The sequence below is a fragment of the Hordeum vulgare genome, chromosome 7H (genome assembly GCF_904849725.1).
Source record: "Hordeum vulgare subsp. vulgare chromosome 7H, MorexV3_pseudomolecules_assembly, whole genome shotgun sequence".
In the NCBI taxonomy this organism is placed as follows: domain Eukaryota; kingdom Viridiplantae; phylum Streptophyta; class Magnoliopsida; order Poales; family Poaceae; genus Hordeum; species Hordeum vulgare.
In genome coordinates, this window is record NC_058524.1 from 187,688,788 (window position 1) to 187,707,228 (window position 18,441).

The 18,441-nt window shown below is 43.7% G+C and overlaps 3 protein-coding genes across 3 annotated transcripts; 2 read left to right on the top strand and 1 right to left on the bottom strand.

Moving 5' to 3' along the window:
- Nucleotides 1-1,182: 1,182 nt before the first annotated feature.
- Nucleotides 1,183-6,229, top strand: LOC123411622 (RNA-binding protein 208). The gene is made up of 12 exons (XM_045104587.1): nucleotides 1,183-1,582; nucleotides 2,531-2,592; nucleotides 2,910-3,012; nucleotides 3,504-3,580; nucleotides 3,675-3,736; nucleotides 3,823-3,910; nucleotides 3,991-4,066; nucleotides 4,693-4,723; nucleotides 4,831-4,953; nucleotides 5,126-5,217; nucleotides 5,350-5,523; nucleotides 5,655-6,229. The coding sequence occupies exons 1-12, from the start codon at nucleotides 1,421-1,423 to the stop codon at nucleotides 5,946-5,948; spliced, it is 1,344 nt and encodes a 447-aa protein (XP_044960522.1). The 5' UTR covers nucleotides 1,183-1,420; the 3' UTR covers nucleotides 5,949-6,229.
- Nucleotides 6,230-6,316: 87 nt separating this feature from the next.
- Nucleotides 6,317-8,204, top strand: LOC123411623 (pentatricopeptide repeat-containing protein At3g42630). Its single transcript, XM_045104588.1, has one exon. It carries the CDS (start codon nucleotides 6,695-6,697, stop codon nucleotides 7,949-7,951), a length of 1,257 nt encoding a protein of 418 aa, XP_044960523.1. The 5' UTR covers nucleotides 6,317-6,694; the 3' UTR covers nucleotides 7,952-8,204.
- On the bottom strand, nucleotides 8,082-10,656 carry LOC123411625 (RNA pseudouridine synthase 3, mitochondrial). Its single transcript, XM_045104589.1, has 7 exons — nucleotides 10,585-10,656; nucleotides 10,327-10,495; nucleotides 9,864-9,992; nucleotides 9,662-9,778; nucleotides 9,438-9,539; nucleotides 8,996-9,154; nucleotides 8,082-8,763 (listed from the first exon to the last, which is right to left on the bottom strand). Exons 2-7 carry the CDS (start codon nucleotides 10,465-10,467, stop codon nucleotides 8,389-8,391), a joined length of 1,023 nt encoding a protein of 340 aa, XP_044960524.1. The 5' UTR covers nucleotides 10,468-10,495; nucleotides 10,585-10,656; the 3' UTR covers nucleotides 8,082-8,388.
- Nucleotides 10,657-18,441: the final 7,785 nt, after the last annotated feature.

The window sequence follows — 18,441 nt, forward strand, 5'->3', positions numbered from 1 at the left end:
TCATGTAGGGTTGATGTGCTAGTGCATGCACGGTGGATGGGTGCAAGGGCCAAGAGAACGAGCAAAACGATCCTACGGATCCAAGCCGGATTCATATCTTAAGGATGGTAGGCGGGAAGAGACGGGATCACGTGTCGCCATCACCGTCGGTTCAACCGACGCAGATGCAGCCTTCTTCTTTTTCTCCTCACGGGGCACGTCGAGGACAGTGACAGTATGGGGTGGGGGGAGGGGTGGTGGTTGGGGTTGGTGGGGTGGAGGACGAGGACGATGAATTTATTCCTCTCACGGGGCATGTCGGGGACGGTGAAGGTCACGAGCACGACGACGAGGAATAGATCAAACGAAGACCTTGAACTGGATCAAGTAGACGTGGATCTGGTCCTGAGGTGATCGGTTCAAGAAAAGATATTTCCTCCTGAACCATTATGCCCTTCCCAAAATTAACATATTGAATTTAATTAATTTTAATTTTCCACAAGATCGGACGGCTAATAAAAATCAGAGAAGTAAGGCCCTCTTTGGAACCACCCAGATTATATAATCCAGTTTTTATAATCTATTCTGTCCCCAAACAGGACAAATTATGGTGTAGATTATAAAAACTGGATGGATAAATTATTAAAAACTCATAATCTACTCTATAACAGCTAAAATCAGATTATGGATTGCTAATGACCCATTACCCTTATAAAGTTGGAGACAATTAAATTTCTACCACCGCCACCCTCCTCTTTAAAAAAAAAACAAAGAACAGACATGTCATTATGCAATGTAAAACCTGGATTACAGTTTATATAATCTAACCTCCAAACATGTCCACCTAGATTATTTTTATAAACCAGATTATATAATATATCTTCATAATCCAGATTATTATAATCTATTATGGTTTCAAACAGGGCCGAATGTTAACCCAATCACCGTAAAACAGCTCCTGATGTGGGAGCACAGATTATGCATGATATTTGGGCAAAACAGGCACAAGAACCATTATCATATGATCATATCCGTGTTTATATTTGAAAAAGCGACCCAAATCCTAGCAGGCAGTTGGGAGGCAGGATCACCGGGTCCACCTGTCACTGAGCCATGGGATTGGGGAGCCACACACAAAAGTCCACGTCATCTCCCCTGGATAGGTGAAAATCCCCATACTGCCCCTCCACCCTCCCTAATCTCCATTGGAGTCCGACGAGGAGGAAAACAGAGGGAGAAAAAAGAGGAGAGAGAGCGAGAGCGAGAGAGAGAAAATACGAGGAAAAATCTCACCTCCTCTTCCTCCGTTCCCCTGCTCGATCCGCCACGAGAAATTCGCCGCCAAATCTATTGATCTGTTGGATCCAATCCGCCGATCCGTCGATCGGTTCGCGCGGGCCCTCGGTCCCCCGGTGTCTCGATCCGGTCGGAGTCGGAGGAGATGAATGGCGCCGGCGCGAGCCAGCAGCAACAGCAGCAGCAGCAGAGGCTCCGGCAGCAGCAGCAGCAACAGCAGCAGGCCCTCCTGATGCAGCAGGCGCTGCAGCAGCAGCAGTATCAGTCCGGTGTCCTCGCCGCCGCGGCCGCCGCGGCCATGACTCAGGTCGCCCTCTATTTCCTCGGTTCCTGATCTATTTGTTTGCTCGTGCATTCAGACGCAGCAATGCACGCCGATCTGTCCGTCAGCGCGGAATATTGTTGTTTGCTTGGTGCGTTCCCCCATTTCTTCTCCAGTTGTTGGGGGTAGGTGTGTGTTGTTCGTTAGCGACTTTTTGGCTTGATGGCTGAGTTTCTTCCGTGGAATGGAGCAGCTGCTATTGCCATCTGAGTTGCATTTGCATGGTGGCGCATGTCTTGTTGTCCTCCGGTTGGTTGGAACATTGCTCCATTGCTGTTGGTATTCGAAGCACATTGGTTGGGTAGATGCGATGTAATTGGACAATAGAAGTTTTCAAGGCTTTCGGTTACATTTCCTTGTTTTTGTTTTCATATGCTCCTTGCCTCGTTATCTGTTCAGGCTATGCTTCGCATCTGTTATTTGTATGCACGTGTGATAGCTGTATTGCATGTCGATCTTGGTATGGACCTTGAAGATTGTAGTCTGCGTTTGAGTGAGGATTCTTTGTGACACAATGAATACCGAGTTTTAAATTAAAATTGCTTTCTGTGTCTCTATACTCTTAAGAGCAAGGGCTACTGCTGTCACCATCTGTATAAAGCTTGCCAATTATATTGGCCTATTCATGATACATTGATTGTTGCTCACGGGTTGTTAAATCGATGTGAGATCAATGCTGCATACGCATAGCTCTAGCAGACAGTTGAAACATAGGGTGAGAGGGAGAGAGAGAGAGATGCTTGGATGTAACACAGCACTTGAGTCATTATTATAATGGCATAAACATGACTTTGGAGAACTCGTTTTTTGTTCCTATTGCATCGAGTTTAATTTCATTATCTTTTATATGTTATTTATTTCTCTTTGCTCCTCAACAAGTTTCGGCACCAGCATGTATCTTCTTTTTATTTTTTTTATTTTTACATTTTGCAGATGGAGCCTGTTTCAAATGGCAATCTCCCACCTGGGTTTGATCCATCCACATGTCGCAGTGTGTGAGTGCTTTCGGTGTTCTTTTGTGTTTTCACCTCCATATGATTTTTAGCTTAGTCCTTCTCCTCTTTTAGTCATGCAACTGTGGTTTAATTTTAAAATCAATGTGGAATTCCAAGATGAATTTTTCAAACGGATAGCATAACAACCCATGGTAAAATTTAGATCATGCATAATTTACCGTCGAATCTGTTGCTAATTTATTTCATTCTTTAGTTATTATTAAACCATTATTAAATATGGTTCTATGCTATCGATCTTGATTTTTTATCGATTGTTTCCTGGAATCTGATTTGATTCGCGATGTTGTGACAACTAGGTATGTAGGGAATGTACACCCTAATGTCACTGAGAACCTTCTGATTGAAGTTTTCCAGGGCTCTGGTCCTGTGGAAAGATGCAAGCTCATCCGGAAAGAAAAGGTGCACTTCTACACCCTAATGTGCAATAATACTAGCAAAATTACATGAAAATCTATTGCTTTAAAGGGATTTCGCCTTCCAATTACTTTGATGGCTTTTGTTCATGCACCTCTTGTACTTAACCATAGGTTTGATAAAGAATTAGCGAACGCTGATGTCTTGACATTCCAACATTTTTAATGTTTTAGCCCATGGCTGCCCCGTACCCTACTTGCCGTAAACATGCTTATTGCCCATGGCTGCCCTGTACCCTACTTGCCGTGAACATGCTTATTGCAGTTTATCCTTGTGTGTGTAGGGAACTTTGCTTAGGCTTGTACATATAATTAATTTTCTGTGAATCTATCAAGACACAACCACTTTGTATCTTCTCGAAAATATATACTGGTACTTTTGATATGCTACTGAAAATGTTGCTAAATCGGCAAAAAGCCTACCGTCGTCAGTCAATTTCTATCTGTTTAACAAGGATTATCTCTTGTTCTCTGCAGTCTTCCTTTGGGTTTGTTGACTACTATGATCGGAGGTCAGCGGCTCTTGCAATAATGACCCTTCATGGGCGTCACATGTAAGTTCTGATATATTTAACTTATGTCAACAACAAAGATTCTGGAGTCCTGAATCAACTTCTGACGCTGTCCATTTTGAAATATTTCGCGCAGATACGGTCAAGCAATCAAGGTGAACTGGGCGTTTGCAAGTACACAGAGGGAGGATACATCTGGTGAGATATTTTGAACCTTCTTGTGTCTTGTTTTCCTTTTCTAATTAACCCTTGTTTGGCTAACCGTGCCCATTGAATTATTCCAGGGCATTTCCATATTTTTGTTGGTGATTTGAGTTCTGAAGTGAATGATGCAACTCTTTATGCCTGTTTCTCAACATATCCTTCTTGTTCGTAAGTTTCTAGTTCCCCTTTATTCCCACTACTGTTTCTCTGTAGCTTTTCAGCTGTTCATGTCTGCCATTTATGATCAGTGATGCTCGGGTCATGTGGGATAACAAAACTGGACGCTCCAGAGGTTATGGCTTTGTCTCCTTCCGTAATCAGCAGGTATGAACAACTAAGGCCATTTCTCTTTTGCATTTTCCCAGTAGTTTCACCATTTTGACCGCACGAGTCTAATACCCACCTTAATATCTACTCCCTCCGTAAAGAAATATAAGAGCGTTTAGATCACTAAAGTAGTAGCGATCTAAATGCTCTTATATTTCTTTACGGAGGGAGTACCTAATAGTAAAGTTTCTTAGAGCCATTGGCACTGTTGGCTGTTGCTGTGCTTTAACTTGGTGAATTGTGCTCGTCTTGTGTTACACCTATTAGTTTAACCATATTTCTTGTTTAGTTCTCATGCTTAGCAAACGATTTTATACGTTACATCTTTTTTCTATTAATCAAACTGTTTCTCTGGTATTGAAATTTGTCTGTCTCCTTGGGTCACCCAGTCAAAATTCAAACTGTAGAGTCAATTTCGCATTTAGTCTAACATGAACATGAGGTTTGATGACTAAATGAAGCTTCCTTTAGTAACAACTAAACTCACCAGAACATAAGTAACTTCTTTGAGAAATGGAGACTGGTATTCTGATCAGTCCTACACTTAAAATTCCAAGTTAGACCCTAGTGTTTTACCTCTATTACCAGTTTGTCACTCAATACTATGTTGTTTCTTGGCGCAGGAAGCTGAAACTGCTATAACTGAAATGACTGGTATGCCCGTTCTGGAGCTTGCAACTGATTACATTTTTATTTCTATTTTCTACTGATATTCTGATATTGGAACCGTCTAAGTCTTGCAAGCTAATGTATTGCAACAGGTAAATGGCTTGGCAGCAGACAAATAAGGTGCAACTGGGCAACAAAGACCAACGCAGAAGAGAAACAAGAAACAGACAATCATAATGCAGTTGTACTAACAAATGGTGGTTCCAGTAATGCAGGTCAGGTGTCTATAATGACAAGTATTTTTTACTTCAATGGTAGATTTCTTCTCATATCTTGTTAAGCTCAACGAATGTTATGAAAGGAATTATGTGGCCATGTTTTGAATAATAATGATTTTAGGTAGTAAAATGGGTGCTGATTTTGCCTTCGTCTATCTTTCTTCTGTAGCAATGGAGGCAAACCAGGATACAGGAAGCAAAGAAAATCCAGAGAACAACCCTGATTTCACAACGGTGTATGTTGGCAACCTTGGGCACGAGGTAAAACAGTAAAAACAAGTTTCTGCTAGCGCAGTTTCCTTCCCACGTCATTTATGAAGTTATTTCTCTGGTTTCATTTGAAAGTTTTAGGGTAGGCTGACCTTCAATTTATTCGTTTGCTTAATTGGTCAGGTTAATCGGGATGAGCTTCACCGCCATTTCTACAACTTAGGGGTCGGTGCCATTGAGGAAGTTCGTGTTCAACAGGAAAAAGGGTTTGGATTTATAAGGTACAGTACCCATGGTGAAGCAGCATTAGCTATTCAGATGGCCAACGGATTGGTCGTTCGCGGCAAGCCAATCAAGGTAACTTCCAGAGCAATTATTTGTTTTGCTTTTGTGCCGTCTTTATTCTCGACACAATCTTTCATTTTTTTTGTTGAGAAAAACACAATTGTTCATGTGATTCCATCATTTGTTTCCGTGTTTTCTTGTAGTGCTCATGGGGCAATAAGCCAACCCCGCCTGGGACGTCTTCTAAGCCGCTGCCGCCCCCGATTGCTTCTTATCAACCAGTAGCAATGGCCGGCGTGCCACAAGGCTTCACGGCAGCCGAGCTTCTGGCTTATCAGAGGCAGCTGGCCTTGAGCCAGGCCGCAGCCGGGCAGATTGCTGGCCAGCACGGCCTCGCGGGCCAGGTATCCGCGGGGCTACTCGCTGCTGGCTCCCAGGCCCTGTACGACGGCTACCCGAACCAGACGTCGGCGCAGCAGCTCATGTACTACAACTAGTATATAGGGGGTTAAAGGAGGAAGGCATTTGTAGCGTTCAGCAAGCCTGACCTGACTTTCCTCTCCGGTTCCAACTATTTTTCCGTTTCATGTACTATTGTCGTGAGAGCTTTTCATTTGCTTGTCGCGGGATTGTGTTTTTTTATTTTTCTTGTCATTACTGTACTGTACTGTTGACAAAATTTCTCGTCTGATTTCGTTGGGTAGCCCTCCTTAACAGAGTAACGGATGTATTTTTAATGTGAATCTGCGATTGATTAATGTAATGCTCTCCTATGTCCTGTTTGACCGACCCCCCTGGAGACTGTCGCCGGGTGAGGGCGAAAGCTGTTTTTTTTATCATCTGCTTTTGGTTGGATGTTCTACAGTCTCAGGTCCCGATGCCAAAAGTGAGTCATTACCAGGTGCAATTTGTCATCAGAGTTTGGTCTCTCTGCCTCTCTTGAACACTACCAGAGCTACCTCTGAAATGAAATGTGGCTCAAGGATTGCAAGTTCAGTGGATTTAGCACCGACCAACGCATTACAGCGAGTCATGTTTGGAACTGGAGACATTCATCGATTCTTTAATATTTGAACCGACTGGTGTGATTTTTTTTGCTAAATTCGTGTTAAGATCACTGACGAATAGGACTTGAGAGCTTTTCTTGTGAAACTACGCTTTGATCAATGATGACAATTTTTTTCTTACGAATAACCATTGCTCTTTTTCTTACGACGATGGCTCCGCGAAAGGATGAGGTGATATGGGTTCCCTCTTCCCTCCACGGCTGCTGTCTCCCACCGTTCGTCCTCTGCCGGCCAATCGACCCCGGCCCACGGAGCACCGCCACGCGCTTCTCGACGTCCCGTCCTCCTCGTCTCATCACGTCCGCCTCCCTCCTCCCTCTTCTTCGCGCGGTGAGCTTCGTCTCACTCAAACTGACCTCGCCCGGGCGCACGCGCCGGCGTCGAGGCGCGCCGTGTTCCGTCCAAGAACCGCCCCGCCGGATGCAGACGCCGCGGCGGCCCTCATGGTCGCGCGCGCGGAGGCCGGCGACTTCGAGCGGGCTCAGTCCATCTGGGCGCAGCTCCTGCTCAGCTCCGCCGCGCCGTGCCTGGCCGCCGCGGCGCCCCGCCTCCTCCCGGCGTACGCGCGCGCCGGCCGCTACGACGAGGTCCTCCTCGCCGCGCGGGAGCTCTCCGCGCGCGACCCCGCCGCGGCGCGGGACCTCTACCCGCTCGCCGTCTCCTGCCTCGGAGCTGCCGGCGAGCTCGCCCTCATGGAGGACGCCGTGCAGGAGATGGCCCGCGCCGGCCTGCGCGTCGACTCCGCCACCGGCAACGCCTTCGTGCGGCACTACGCGGCCTTCGGCACCGTCCCGGAGATGGAGGCGGCGGTCGGCCGGCTCAAGAAGTCCGGCCTCCTCATCTCCGTCGACGCCATCCGCGCCGTCGCTTCGTCGTACATCGCCCACCGGAAGTACTACAAGCTCGGCGAGTTCGTCAGGGGCGTCGGCCTCGGCCGCCGGAACGCCGGCAACATGCTCTGGAACCTCTACCTCCTCTCCTTCGCGGCCAACTTCAAGATGAAGTCGCTGCAGCGCGCCTTCCTGGAGATGACCGCCGCCGGGTACCGGCCGGACCTCACCACCTTTAACATCCGCGCCGCCGCCTTCTCCAAGATGTGCATGTTCTGGGACCTCCACCTCACCGCCGAGCACATGCGCCGCGACGGCGTCGCGCCGGACCTCGTCACACACGGCTGCTTCGTGGACGCCTACATGGAGCGCAGGCTCGCGCGCAACATATCCTTCGCGTTCCGCAGGCTCGACGGCGCCGGCGAGCCCGTCGTGGCCACGGACGGCGTCGTGTTCGAGGCGTTCGGCAAGGGGGGCTTCCACGCCACCTCCGAGGCGCTGCTAGAGGCGGCCGGCGGGAAGCGGCGATGGACGTACTACGACTTGCTCGGCGTTTACCTGAGGAAGCAGCACAGGAAAAACCAAATCTTTTGGAACTACTGATCTTCATCAGTGCAACACTATTACACAGGTGCAACAACCAACAAGGGTAGTACCAGATGCTACGATGTACGGTGAAGATGTTATGCTTAGAAGCAAAATCATAGATGCAATGTAACTATGGAAGTCTTTGTAAGATGATTGTGCCAAATTTGAGTTATAATCTCCCTAAAAAATTACAGTACTGGCATCAATTGTTCACTGATTCTAAAATGCCAGCTGCTACAAATCTACAATCTCACAATCCCAAAGAAAACCTAAATAACACTATTTTACATGTAACTCCCCTAAATAATTCCAAAGAATATGCCACTCCACGTGTCGCTAACATGTGGACATGGACCCCGCATGTCAGCGATCTTAAAGGTCCGTCAAATACTAATATTCAACCTAAGAGTTGTGACATATCAAAATAAATCCAATAAACCAAAGATAAACTATTACACCAGGTAGGAAGACATTATATTCCAGCTAATTTTCATGTGTGCAGGCATTGGCGCGATGAACCTTAGGAGATTGGGCTTCTCCTTGGACCATGGGGTGCCATTATCGTGCCACTCTCCGGTGTTACTCAGGAACTTCGCGATGTTCGGGACCACCATCTCCCGGCAATGCAGGTGCAGCAAAGGGACTTTAGAGAGAACACTGCCCTTCTGAACCTCCAGGCCTTCAGGCCGCCTCAGTTTGTATGGCTCCCCGGTGAATGGCTCAAAGTCCGGTTGAGGATTCTGCTTCCACCTTTGGTGCACGAACCACCCATATTTGTAATCTCCAACAATGGGAGTGCCTAAGGCTTCCGCACAATGCACTCGGAGCTGCAGCAGGGTCGGTATAGTTTAGATTGGTGATTTCAGTTGAAATTTTTGAATATACTATATGTGAATATATTCACCGGATTAACAAAACGAACCGAGGCATTTAAGGGAAATGCAAAGGATGATGCAACAGGATGTACATCATATCCATAATATTATGTACGTTAACATCTTCATATATTATACAGACACATGTTCATCAGTAAGAATTAATTAGGTCATGTGAGAGTACCTGATGCTTCCGCCCTGTCAATGGGCGCAACTCAATCCAGGAACAGCCATTGATGGTTGGTCCCATCACCCGATACTCAGTTACAGCCTCTTGTGCACCATCAATGCCAGAGGGATGCGCCAGAATGACCCTCTCGGCTTTTCCATCATCAAGAAGTACCTAATTTAGTGAGAGAGGAACTAGGACATGTGACAAAACTCGCCATTAACCAAATGTACCGTTACTACATACGAGTATGACCTTATCTATGAAGCATCTTGGTTCAATCCGTGAAAGGGGCCAGGGATGCACGAACTGTGATGGTTGATGAGAGTGCTAAAGATGACTACATCTTCTAGATGATGCAATGATTTAAGTAACATAAAACAGTAAAGGATTCTACATAGCATAATAATTTCCTAATAACCAAATATTTTCCTTAGCAAGATACACGAGAAAATACCTTTGTGAGAGGGGCAGATATAACTCCTTCACTCTCTGTAGGGGTCCCAATGACCAATGCCCAGTACCTCTGCAAGTACGATTCACAGGCTGTATTCCATGTCTACAAGATCCATCAATAATATACAACATCAGCTGGCTATTATTGTAAAAAGGTATGTCAATCGAAATCATTTAGATACAAGTCCCCTTGCCAAGTCGCAAAAGTCACGAACTTATGTTAACCTGTGAAGCTGTTTTTGCTAATTTGATGCTAGTGAAGAGCCAGTGCAACCGGGTAAAGCTTTCTCTTGTTCTCCCCATCAACAGTAAACCACTAGAATCTCTGTCCAGTCGATGAACCTGCAATCACAAACCATGGGAAGGAAATCCTCAGAGAGAGCTTAAGATTACACATGGTAACCCAAATAAAGAGAAACAATCGTACCAATTTCGGACCCTCTTCATTCCCAAATGACAGTGCTGCTGCTGCAAGTACATCCATACTGTTGTGTACTGGCAAATTCCCCTTCATGGGCACTTTTGGGGGCTTGTTAAGCACAAGTATGGCCGAGTCCTATAATATCGAAATCTCAGCATTACTATTACGAATCTGAACAAGAAAATTAAATAATAAACTCTAGATGAAACATTTCAATGGTGACACCTTTGAAAATACCAATAAGTAAAATGTGAATGGCATTTTTATTGTATTGTGGAAGTATATAATATGTAGACAGACACGTGATTTACACATGTCAAATCCTGTTTGTGCAAGTTAGTTCACCGCACTACTGACTATACAGAGGATCAGAAGCTTACATATTGCCAACCAAAAAGCTTTTGTTACAGCAGTAATTATGCAAGAAACTAATCAGAAATACAGAATACAACATACAATTATAGAATACCTTGTAGATGACAAGCCTTTTCAGGTACTCAATCTCATCCCTATTCGGATGCAATGTCGCAGTTGGAATGGTCTCATACCGCTTCTTTATCTCGGCCTCGGCCACAGACACGGGAAGATGAATTCTCATGCCAGGCTCCATCACTTCAGAATGCTTGATCTGCAACGAACTGCTGAGCATATTTACTTCACTCACGTAGCAAATAGGAGTTCACTAAAAGAACCCCAGAAAATACAGCATGAACTCCTCATTACATACCCTTTTCAAATGATGCTTCTGGCACCGAATGCTCTCTGCCAAAACCTCCTGCTCTGAGCACTCAGTATACACCTGATAACAGATAACCTCACTTTTCATGTCAGATTGAAAAACAGTGCCTAAATGCAGTGTAAAACTGGTAGTGAAATGATAGAAGCTAAAGCAAAAAATAAAAAACTAAAAATCGAATCAATCAATAGCTCATTGGAGAAAAACATTAGCTGAATTCATTATAACAAATCAATGGTACCTAAGCATGAAAGCAGCTACATTGCATTTCGCCACTAGAAATCTAGAATAGCCTACACTTTGAACAAGCAATTCGCATTTGACAACAATGTAATCCCATTCTTATCGTGTGTTAACAATCTTTGCGTTAATAAGACCGCAGATGATAACAGGGCCGGTACAGAGTGAGGAGGCGTGGCACCAGTAGTACGTACCTGCCTCTTGTTGAAGTGCGCCTGCACGACCTCCTGCGGCACGTCGGCTAAGCAGTGCTTCACCCAGCTGACCGCCGTCACGTGGCGCGGGGCCACCTTCCTCCCGGGGAGCGGGTCGGCCCCGGCGGGGAACGGCGGCAGGGAGAGCAGCTGCCGCGGCCTCGGCCCGGGCTTTGGCGAGCCGAGGCGGGCCACGTTGTTGCTGTCCACGCGCACCACCGGCGCGGGCGCCGGCGGCGCCAGCCGCGACAGCCCCCGCCTTGCCGCTGGCCAAGGCCACGGCCACGTCCTCAGGCGGCGGCGCAGCATCCTCCTCCGAGCCGTGCTGTGGTGGTGGACACTGGCCAGTAGCGGCCTGGTAAATTATGCAACTGGGCCGTCCTGACCCGAGACCCGAGAAGGCCTGTAACCCGTAAAAAGGTTAACACAATTTTGGATGGCCCTGCCCGCGAAATCACTATTAGCGAATACACCTTCTAACGATTACTCACAGCTTTACAGGTTGTGACAAGTAGGACACTGCATGCATGTCATTTGTTGTAACCCAAGAGTTTTTTCTTTTTTCGTGATCTGTATTTTCAAAACGTTTTATTTCCTAAACCGTACATTAAAATCTCGAACCGTTTTCACTGTCGGCTTTCTCGCGTCGAGATCTTCAAAACTAGATTCCATTGATAGGTTTTGATGAACTTTTTTTCATAAAAAAAAGAAAAAAATTCGTACATAAAAACCGTGCCTCGCGCAATAGGAAAAAAAAGAAAACACGTTTTTTCCTTTCCAAGAGGCACGGGTCGTGCCTCTCACGAAGGCAAAATCGTGCCTTTCGCGGAAGCAAAATCGTGTCTCTCGCGAAAAAACAAGAGCAGAAAACGAGTTTTCCCCCTTTTCGGGAGAGGCACGGACGTGCCTCTCGCGAAGGCAAAATCGTGCCTTTCGCGGATTCAAAATCATGCCTCTTGCAAAAAAGTGAGCAGGAAACACGTTTTCCCCCTTTCGGAAGAGGCACGGGCATGCCTCTTGCGAAGGCAAAACCGTGTCTTTCACGGTAGCAAAACCGTGCCTGTCACAAAAAAAATTTAGAAAACACATTTTTCCTTTCCGAAAGGTATGGGCGTGCCTATCGCGAAGGCAAAACCGAGTCTTTCGCGGAAGCAAAACCGTGCCTCTCGTAAAAAAAATTCCTTTCCCGTGCCTCTCACAAAAAAACAGAAAACGTGTTTTTTCGCGTAAAATTTTCCATCCTAAAGTTACGAAAGACCGGTGAAAAACCAAAACACAAAAAAATTGGAAAAAAATCACTCAAAAAAGAAGAAAACGCGTGCGAAAAAATAAAATAAAAACAAAATCTGAAGAAACGCTCAAAGCGCGACACGTGACGACGGCTGGAAACGCGCCAAGTGGCAGCGCACGGGAGCGATCGCTGGAAGGCTCCCGAAGGAGCGCTCGCTAACCAGTTGCTCCCCCTGCCCGTGCTGTGGTGGTGCACTAACGACAGTAATGGGGAGGATCTATTTGACGCTCTTTGCGCCAAATTGGCGCCGCAGCGCACAGGAGACAGCGCGACTAGGAGGCCCATTAATATGCACTGCAGAACGAGAAAAGATAACAAAAAGCGAGGATGTCGATGGCCCGATGAAAATTCAAACAGGTGACCAGCCACTTAAGATTGCGAGCTCATAGCCACTTCACCAGAGAAGCTTTGTGGTTCGTATTGCAAGGCCCAACCTAAAGAACTAGCTGTAGCGGAGAACCTGGCCACTCTACTGTAGCAAATTTGAATCAGTTAATGTAGCAAACTAGGTTTAGTTACTGCAGCGATATTTAATATTTGAAAAAACTGCACTTTTTAAAGTGCATATTTTGAAAATGTGCAAACATTTTCTGAATTTTTGAACAATTTTAGGAAACAGGATCTTTTTTTAATATATGTACAAATTATGAAATTCTAAAATTTTATTGAAACTTCGAGCATTTTTTAATTTTTGAAAATGCATTCGACAAATGGAACATTTTCTGATATTCCAAACTAAATTTGTTAACTGCAGACATTTTCTGAATTTCTGAATGATTTTTGAACAGGAACATTTTTTAATATACGCACAAATTATGAAATTTTTAACAAATTTTGAATCCGTGAACATTTTTTGGAATTTTTGAACACATATTTGAAAAACTTTGAACACATATTTTTGTTCACAAGTTCAAAAAATGTTCAGCAATTTCAAAAAACTGTTCTTGTATGCAAATTTTAATATGTTCATGTTTATAAAAATTGTTCAGGAATTTAAAAAAATGTTCCGAATAATTTTTACAATAATTATTAAATTGTGAACAAATCTTAAAAAATAGGAACATTTTTTAAAATTCCAAACAATTCTTGACAAACACGAAAAAGTTTTGACAAAAAATGAACAATTTTTGAATAAGAGAAGAAAATTGAAAAAATCATGCAGTTTTTTGAATACGAGAACAATTTTTTAAACACAATTTTGTTTTGAAAATATGAACACATTTTGAAAGCAAGAACATTTTTTGCAATTCCTAATTATTTTTTGAAGAAGAACATTTAAATATAATTTGTGAACAAAATTTTGAACACGAGAACATCTTTTGAAATGCAACACCAAAATTAGTAAATTACAATCAAAAGGAATAGGAAAAGGGAAAAAGGAAAAAAAGGAAAGGAAATCAATAACATTTTTCGACAAACCAGAACATTTTCTTAACATCCCGAACATTTTCTTAACATCCCGAATATATATATAATTTTATGTTCTCTTTTACGTACGAAATAAGATACAATTTATGATACGTAAAATTACGATGTATTCATATTAAATAAATAAAGGAAGATAAAGAATAATAATTTCCCATTTAGGATGTCGAATAGTCAATTCCTACTTTTAAGACTATATTATTTATAGGGGAAAGTAATTTAGATTAGTACTCCCTTCCTCCCATAATATAAAAACGTTTTTGACACTAGTGTCCCAGTTGATTGGATCATAGGGGCAATGATTTACTTCACGGGCGAGATTTCTGATTCAAGTTCAGGATGATCCAGCTTTCCCGAGTCCATACATGTTTACGTGGGTCTTAGTGTGCCACAAAACATACATCATGCAGCATCGGGTTTTTGGGCTGCTCTTTTTTTTTTAGTTTTTTTTTTGGCACTTGTTGAAGGCTATTTCTGATTAAAAACTCTAAAAAATTAGTCCAGCTCTAAAATAAGGCTGCTATTGGAGATGATCTAATAGGCATGACTTTCAAAAGAAAGACATACAATCTTTTTTTTTGAACACAATATAAACGTAGGGACTCATATATACGCATTTATATTCATCTCTATGAACGCATGTATGCACATCACACCTATGGGTACCTTTCAAGGACTGAGTTCGTCTTAAGATTGATGAATTGGTCACAGTCTCATAAACGTCTTTGTAGTCGACGGGATGTCTACTTTCACTGAATGCACACCACTGAAAGACCTGAAATAATCATAGGAAAATGTGAGCATCAATATCAAGCCTAGAACTTGAATCGTGACGGGCTGATGATATCACTGACCTCCTCACCATCCAACCACAGGTTGATAAAAAAAGACATCCTAACAAGCAGACTAAAGACCGAGTATTATTGGGCCCACAAGTAATCGCCTCGGGAAATGGACCGTAATTCGAGGATATGAACCCCGGAATGTATCCGGTGCACATGTTCTTGTGGTGCACCAGACCTCTTACCACATTTTAAAATGTTCCAAAAAAATCAGAAAAACATTTTGCATGTTCACACAACATCAATGTCTATTGTCGCAAATTTTTAAACCAAATGTCAAAGCATTGTTCGAGATACAAGAAAACAAATCTAACATCAATGTAATAATGGGACAAATCTAAAATCCAGCTTATATTACATACTCCCTTCGTTTCATAATATAAAGGCGACCTTGACACTAGTAGAGCGTTAAAATTGTTCTTATTTTATATGACGGAGGAACTACTATTCAGTGTTAAAATTTGTCATTTTTGTATCTCAAAAAATGTTTTGGATTTTGATTTGCAATCTTGCAATAACGAACATTGATGTTGTGTGAATGTGCTTAATTTTTTTCACATATTTGAAACGTTTTAAACTATGCTTCGAAGGTCCAGTGCACCGATAGCATCAAAAGCATCAATAGATCAAACATTTTCCTTATGAACCCATCTCTATCTTTGAGAAATGTCACCACCCCAAAAATCCTAGGAAAACCGGACCCAAATGTACAAATATTCACATAAGTACGTGTAAAACACACAGAGAAACTCCCAAAAATGCAGGAGACGGACCACCCAAAGTGTTTACATCAAAGCAGGACCAATCATAATGCACGTCGTAAACGTGCACCAAAGTTGAGCGTCGTAGGACACGCGTGTTTTCTTCTTGACGAAAATAGGCGTAAACGGTACAAGGTATGAATACACCGTGCTCTGATTTTTTCGGCGAGCATTTCTTCTTCCGTTGGAGTAAAAGAAGCTGAGGCGCCACCATTTTTGGCTCGCCCTCGTCCCATTACGATTCTCTGCAAGATGTAGCATGAATGGTAGCACCTTTGTCCGGTAATCTCGTCACCATCCACAAGGTTGATGGTTTCATCAGAAACAACATTGATCCTCTCCTCAACAGTGGAACCAAATCTGCCCTCATTTTCTTCATGGATAACAAGCATGATGTCCTCTTCTACCATAGTAACTCGGTTGCCCTCTCTGTCACTATCAATGCCAGCTTGCTTCTTCTTTTTATTTTTTTCTTTCTTCCACTTGTCACATTGCCACTTAATGTGTCCCTTCTGATGGCAATGATGGCACTCATAATCACCATACTTGCCTCTTGATTTGCTCCTACCTCTTTCTTCCCCTTTACCTAGATCTCTGCTCTTGCTTCTCCCTTGGACTAAGTGACTAGCACATCTGAATGTGAGGAAGAACTAGATTCAACCACCTTTCTGGATTCTTCATTTAGTACCCTGGTTTTCATAAGATTTCAAGTGACAACTCCATTAGGTGCTGAATTGCAAACTGTGACCTTAAAGATCCCCCAGTTGTCCTGTAATGAGCCTAGTAGCAGTAAGGCTCTTACTTCATCTTCAAATGTTATTCCCATTGAAGAAAGCTGATTTATAATGCCTTGGAATGTATTGACATGATCTGCAATTAGAGTGCCCTCTTTGTACCTCAAACACATCAATTGTTTGATCAAGACCACCTTGTGTGTACCTTCTTTTCACGCAAACAACTCTTCCAATTTCTGCCATAAGGTGCGTGCATGTGTCTCATCAATGATACAGTTTAAAACATTTTCATCGACCCATTGTCGAATAAACCCACAAGCTTGACGATGAAGTACCTTCCAGTGACCTTCCTCAACGCCCTCCAGCATCTCAGTGGAGAACACTAGCTTCCAGTATTCTTTCACATATAACAAGTCCTCCATCTTGCCCTTCCATGCTTGGTAATTTATACCATTCAAAGATATCATCCTGCTGGTATTCACTTCTAGCTTTAACCACTAGAAATTCAGCAATTTGCACAAACAAACCAAGACTCTGATGCCACTTTGTTGGGGCTGGACAACAACAATGAGCTGCACAAATTCACCTACACGACAAATATGCACACTACACAACCCCCTTCACTTGTGATGAACTTTGAGGACATCTTCAACCAACAAGTAAGCAGTGGAGTAACACAAACAACATGCACATGTGACACATGATTTAACATGGAAAAACCTCCTTAAGTTGAGGAGTAAAAAAGCACGTGTGTGAACCGACTGGTCCGCACAACTTCACTATGAGAATGATGAGTACAAAGTATTCTCTAGAACCTCTAGAGATAGTTACAACACACTCTCCACATTGCCAACCGGCAACAGCAACAACAACCACAATAGGCAAGATTTTGGCAAAGCAGAGTACACACTACTTCTGTCCCCTTCAGTATTTTGGAAACTCCTCTTAAACCGCTTAACCAAGCAACATTAAATTTGGAAGACAAGTAGAGACACGAGTTCCTCAGTTACCCTCAAAAGTTCAGCTCAACCGGACACCGTTTGCCTACCGGAACTGCTCGTCTCCCAAAACTACTTTGTTCTGAAACTGCAGCAGTTAGAGGTGACAGAACCACTCTCAGATCTGATGCTCGAGTGACCCAATCCTCAAACGAGCTAACCAGATCTACGTACTCAAAGTAAGGAATGATCTCACCAAGTTTCGGGTCGATCCAAGCACGTTTAAGCCTCCAATCACTAGCTTGAACAGTGTCTAGTCAGATGCACCAAATCTGGACAGAACCTCCATTTCTTATTCTTCATCTCTCACATAGGTTGTGTTTTCTCTTGTGTGCTCTCTGTCACTCACAGAATGGCAGCCACCACATGCCGGAGTGGAGTGGCTAGATTTTTCTTCTTGCTTCCCTTCCCTTGGAAACACTCTCAACCGTTGGATGCAACGAGGATCAACGACTGACATGTGTTGGACTTACGGGCTGATGTTGGGCTGCCAACACACCCCCGTGTGGAGGGACTTAGCCCAACAAACTCCCCCTCCTGACATCATGGAGGGTCTCACTGCCTTCCGGCAACAATGCCAGCGAGCCGGCGGCATACTTTGAGCTTCTTCCTAGTCACCACTTTAGTCAAGATATCATCCCCATTGTCATCGGCGCGAACCTTCTCAAGTTGCATTTGCTTGAAATACAACGCATCTCAAATTCAATGATAGCGGACTTCTATATGCTTAGACCTTGAATGAAAACTTGCATTCTTACTCAAGTAGATAGCACTTTGATTGTCACAAAACAACACATACTTGTCTTGCTTAAAACCAAGCTCACAAGCCAACCGTTTCAGCCACAATAGCTCTTTGCTCGCCTTTGTTACTGCAATGAATTCAACTTCAGTTGTATTCAGTGCCACACACTTTTGCAGCCTGCTTTGCCATGACACTGCTCCCCCTGCATAGGTAACCAAGTAACCTGAAGTAGACTTCCTTCTGTCAACATCTCCAGCCATGTCAGAATCTAAAAAAGCAATCAGCTTGGCCTCATCACCACCAAAGCAAAGCTTCAGATTTGTGCTACCCCGGAGATATCTCAAAATCCACTTTCACGGCTTCCTAATGAGGTCTTCCCGGATTAGACATAAATCTGCTCACAGTACTAATCGCATGAGCAATGTTAGGCCTTGTACACACCATAACATACATCAAACGCCCAACCGCTGAAGCATAAGGAATATTTTGCATCTCCTTTTTCTTCTCATCAGTGGTATGACATTGCCTTTTGCTTAACTTGAAATGGGTTGCTAGTGGACAACTCACAACTTTAGCATTCTCCATCTCTAACTTCTGAAGTACCTTCTCAATATAGTTCTC

Excerpts from the sequence above, each read along its gene's own strand:
- LOC123411625 (XM_045104589.1), bottom strand. The coding sequence starts at position 10,467 with ATGGAGCCTGGCATGAGAATTCATCTTCCCGTGTCTGTGGCCGAGGCC. Across the intron at positions 9,155-9,437 it reads TATCTGCCCCTCTCACAAAG|GTACTTCTTGATGATGGAAA; the intron begins GTATTTTCTCGT and ends TCACTAAATTAG. Across the intron at positions 8,764-8,995 it reads TGACAGGGCGGAAGCATCAG|CTCCGAGTGCATTGTGCGGA; the intron begins GTACTCTCACAT and ends ACCCTGCTGCAG.
- LOC123411623 (XM_045104588.1), top strand. The coding sequence starts at position 6,695 with ATGGGTTCCCTCTTCCCTCCACGGCTGCTGTCTCCCACCGTTCGTCCT.
- LOC123411622 (XM_045104587.1), top strand. The coding sequence starts at position 1,421 with ATGAATGGCGCCGGCGCGAGCCAGCAGCAACAGCAGCAGCAGCAGAGG. Across the intron at positions 4,067-4,692 it reads TCTCCTTCCGTAATCAGCAG|GAAGCTGAAACTGCTATAAC; the intron begins GTATGAACAACT and ends TTCTTGGCGCAG. Across the intron at positions 5,218-5,349 it reads TTGGCAACCTTGGGCACGAG|GTTAATCGGGATGAGCTTCA; the intron begins GTAAAACAGTAA and ends TTAATTGGTCAG.